The following is a 4277-nucleotide window of genomic DNA, read 5'->3' as shown; positions in this document are numbered from 1 at the left end:
TAAAAAAGATTTTAATAAGGCCCATTCTAGAAATTAATTAGGCTTAAGCCAGTAAAGCATGTGAAAACTTTCGGATTTATTCATACCTTCAAATTTTATTAGAATTCAATATAAAAATGAAATTAGCTTAAGACGAGGTGTCCATCGAGTCGGTGTCTACTCTGCGAACGATTTCATCTTCAATGATGATCGGACGTTCAATTTTGTTGAGAATAGCAGTGGTACCGCGTTTGTAGCGATAAGACTCTTGTCGTACGCCTTTTGTGTTAGCTATCTCGTATGGACGAATATATTCCGTTGATCCTTTACGAATCACGCACATGTCGATGGTATTTCCTGAGCCCAAATCGTTGAAAACTCCAGCACGAACGGCGTCAGCCATAATCAATTTGCCTTCTTCTTCCTGAAATCAAGTATTATTGAACACTTGTAATATCAGAAATATCATAAGACATAATATTTTGCAATTTAAGATAAGTTTGTTTTCAACATCTTTAAGATTATAAGTTCAACTGTTGACGCGTTCAATGATTAAATCATTCAATTTACAAGGTTTTATTCTAAAATCTTTGACTTTAAATGTTTTCCATTTTAGATCTTTATTTTTCAGCGTACATTTTCAATCAAAAGAATTTTAAAATACAGCTTTAAAGACTTTAACACTGGAAAATTAAGAGCGTTTGACTTTGAAAACGTTGGATAAAAAACGTTTGAAGTTGATCAATTACAAATATAAATTAATTATTCTTAAAACTAAAATTTCACACCATTTAAATATCGTTTCAGTCTGAAACATAACATTTTTTAACCAATTTTAATTTTAAAAGAAAGGGAACCAATTTTGGCGTTTGATTTTTTTCCGAAATGGAAGAGAAACTTATTTTGTTTACATTTTTATTGAGCTGAAGGCGGGAAAATGTTTCATTTTTAACATTTTAATTGATTTTGAAACAAGGAAATTTAATTTTTCTTGATTTGGGAAAAGGATACTTGATATTTTGAAGATTATTACGAGTTGGAAAGAAGGAAACTTTGGTTTTCACTATTTTATGAATTTTTGCGTTTTTAATGTTTCGATATTTTAAAAGTTTTGTATTTTTAACATTATTATTTAAAATTCCATTTTTTTCTGAACAGGAAGAGACCCTTTTTTATTTTTATCATTTATAGTAAGTTAGGAGGGATACATTTTTTTGAAACAAGGAAATTTAATTTTTCTTGATTTGGGAAAAGGATACTTGATATTTTGAAGATTATTACGAGTTGGAAAGAAGGAAACTTTGGTTTTCACTATTTTATGAATTTTTGTATTTTTAATGTTTCGATATTTTAAAAGTTTTGTATTTTTAACATTCTTATTTAAAATTCCATTTTTTTCTGAACAGGAAGAGACCCTTTTTTATTTTTATCATTTATAGTAAGTTAGGAGGGATACATTTTTTCTGAATTGGGAGAGAGACATTATTTTGTTTTTAAGACATTTAGGGACGTGGAAAGGAGAAAATTTTCGTTTTAATTCTTTCAGAATTAGAATAGGATTGTCATATTAATTTAATTAATTACAATAATTTTTGTTGATTTGATAAAAGGATACTTGATATTTTGAAGATTTTTACGAGCTGGAAAGGAGGAAATTTTGGGTTTCACTATTTTACGAATTGGAAGAAGGATAGTTTTGTATTTTTAACATTCTTATTTAAAATTCAATTTTTTCTGAACTGAAAGAGACCCTTTTTTATTTTTATCATTTATATTACGTTAGGATGGATGCACTTTTTTCTCAATTGGAAGTGACTATTTTTTATTTTTCACATATTTTATTAAAGTTAAGGGAAGAATCTTTTATCATCATTATTTTCTGAATTGAGAGAGGGACATTATTTTGAAGACATTTAGGGACCTGGAAAGGAGAAAATGTTCGTTTTAATTCTTTCTGAATTGGAATAGGATGGGCATATTAATTTAATTAATTACATTAATTTTTATTGATTTGATAAAAGGATACTTGATATTTTGAAGATTTTTACGAGCTGGAAAGGAGGAGATTTTGGGTTTCACTATTTTACGAATTGGAAGAAGGATAGTTTTGTATTTTTAACATTCTTATTTAAAATTCCTTTTTTTCGGAACTGGAAAAGACCCTTTTTTATTTTTATCATTTATATTACGTTAGGATGGATGCACTTTTTTCTCAATTGGAAGTGACTATTTTTTATTTTTCACATATTTTATTAAAGTTAAGGGAAGAATTTTTTATCATCATTATTTTCTGAATTGAGAGAGCGACATTTTTTTGTTTTTAAAACAGTTAGGGACTTGGATTGTAGGAAATTTTCGTTTTAATTCTTTCTAAATTGGAATAAGAACATTTTTTTATTTGTAAGATTTTTATAGAGGGGGGAACATTTGGTATTTTTAACATTCTGATGAAAAAAGAGAATTTTTTATTTTAAATTTTGTACTGAATTGGAACATGGACATATTATATTTTTAAACATTTTTATTAGTGCGAGTTGAAGTGGAGATTTCGCTTTAATTTAGAGCAATAAAAATGATACCACGTATTTATACTTATTTCATCAGAAATCTTTTAATTGTTTAGTTTATAAAAGTTAAAAATTTTGCAATTTAATTAAAATTAGAAAAAAGAGTTTAATTAAAAAATGTTAAAATATTCTATTTTATATGACAGGGATCACAGCGCAAAAGGAGCTCAAAAAAGAGCAAATAGGGTATTTTTCTGACGAAAAAGGGGAAAGATAGGGCAAATATTAAACATTTATTTTTACATGTAGAAAAGAATAAACAATCTCTTATAAGAAATGTTATATTTTTGAAAAATGTTTAATTATTTGTGCCATAAATTAATTTATTTTCAAAAATCGGATATACTTTGGCCGTTGGAAATCTATTTACAGTGATATAAAAAAGTCCGAGAAAAAATAAAATGAGTTAAATACACAATTTTATTTAAATTTTATTTCGATTTTTTTTTATATGTTCAAAAACATGTTTTTGGATTGATTTAAACCTGCAATTTCTTCAGCTTAAACCAAAGAAACACTTAATTACTTTTTATTCATGGGAAACATTTTTTTTCATGCTGTTTATAACGTTCCAAAATCGCAACAACAAAAAAATGATATCCCAAAAATCTGAAATCACGACAAAAGTTTTGTTCTCAAAGAAGTAACATTATAAAATGTTTCTTTGGTTCAAGCTGAATATATTTCAGGTTCATCATATTCAACTTTTTTCTATGTGTGCATATGACTCAATCGAAAAAAAAAACATTTTCTGCACATTTTCAAAAAAATTGTTATTGAGCAACAAATTTATGTTTTAATTTCTTAATTCTTTATTATTGTTCACTATCAAAAACTTTAAATATAACAAATTCTTCCTAATTTTTTAACCAATAGGAAATATTTTGAATTTGAAATCGTTAAATTTTACTGACTAAATTTTTTTTCACTATTGATGAATACCCACCTACAACTTTTTATTCCCTCATCTCAAACGATTTGATTTATTTTCGCATTTTCACCCCGCCCTACTCTTCAGTGTTCCTAAACTCAAACTAAACTTCAAATTTTAACTAAAAATTGGTCACTTTCTAATACTTACTTAAAAAGTACGATATATTTTGTAACTGTTCCACTCGGAATTTTAAGAAAAAGCAAATTTCCTATTTACCGTCAAACCAGGCTTCCATCTGCTTTCAAAGACAGACATTGCAGCCAAAGATCCTGAACCCATAGTGGTATATTGCAAACTTTCTGAGGATCCATGAGGATAGATGCAGAAAATCGACGGTCCTTTCAAATCAACACCGCCCAATACTAAAGCAGCACCAATGTGTCCCTGATAACGGAACAGCATTTGACAAAGCATATTTTTTGCAGTTGTCACGGGTACAAGGCGACCAGTGTTCAGACGATGCAACTCCAGTTGACTTGAAATCATCTGGGTAGTCATTTCTGTATCAGCTGCAGTTCCAGCTCCGCAACAACTGAAAAAGTACCATTAATTCACCCTTCAAAGTGATCCTAAAGAATATTTTAGGAGAAATAGGTAACTTAAAATAGAAAATTAGAGGATTTTTTGGGAACCCTAGAAAGTACATAAATCCCATTAAGCACAACTATACGAATTTGTGAAAGCAAAGTTGACCAAGTAATTTATATTATACTATAAATTTCACATCCCGAGTAATTTTTTACCGAGATGATTTTGTTTATAACTTTTAATCCCGCCAAGTTTTATAATGCGTTGAA

At 28.0% G+C, this 4277-nt stretch overlaps 1 protein-coding gene across 1 annotated transcript in view; it reads right to left on the bottom strand.

The window, feature by feature from the left end:
* Positions 1 to 55: 55 nt before the first annotated feature.
* The window catches only part of LOC117167544 (proteasome subunit beta type-7), a 5252-nt gene continuing 1030 nt past the window's right edge, over positions 56 to 4277 (bottom strand). Inside the window, exons 3-4 of the mRNA XM_033352553.1 lie at positions 3697 to 4012; positions 56 to 403 (exon numbers count right to left, since the gene is read on the bottom strand). Of these exons, the coding sequence (XP_033208444.1) occupies positions 128 to 403; positions 3697 to 4012 (592 nt within the window). The 3' untranslated portion in view covers positions 56 to 127. The remainder of the gene's footprint in view (positions 404 to 3696; positions 4013 to 4277) is intronic.

Source organism: Belonocnema kinseyi, chromosome 2 (assembly GCF_010883055.1).
Source record: "Belonocnema kinseyi isolate 2016_QV_RU_SX_M_011 chromosome 2, B_treatae_v1, whole genome shotgun sequence".
In the NCBI taxonomy this organism is placed as follows: domain Eukaryota; kingdom Metazoa; phylum Arthropoda; class Insecta; order Hymenoptera; family Cynipidae; genus Belonocnema; species Belonocnema kinseyi.
Note: the sequence above shows the minus strand (reverse complement) of the source record. Positions and strands in the feature narration are given on the sequence as shown.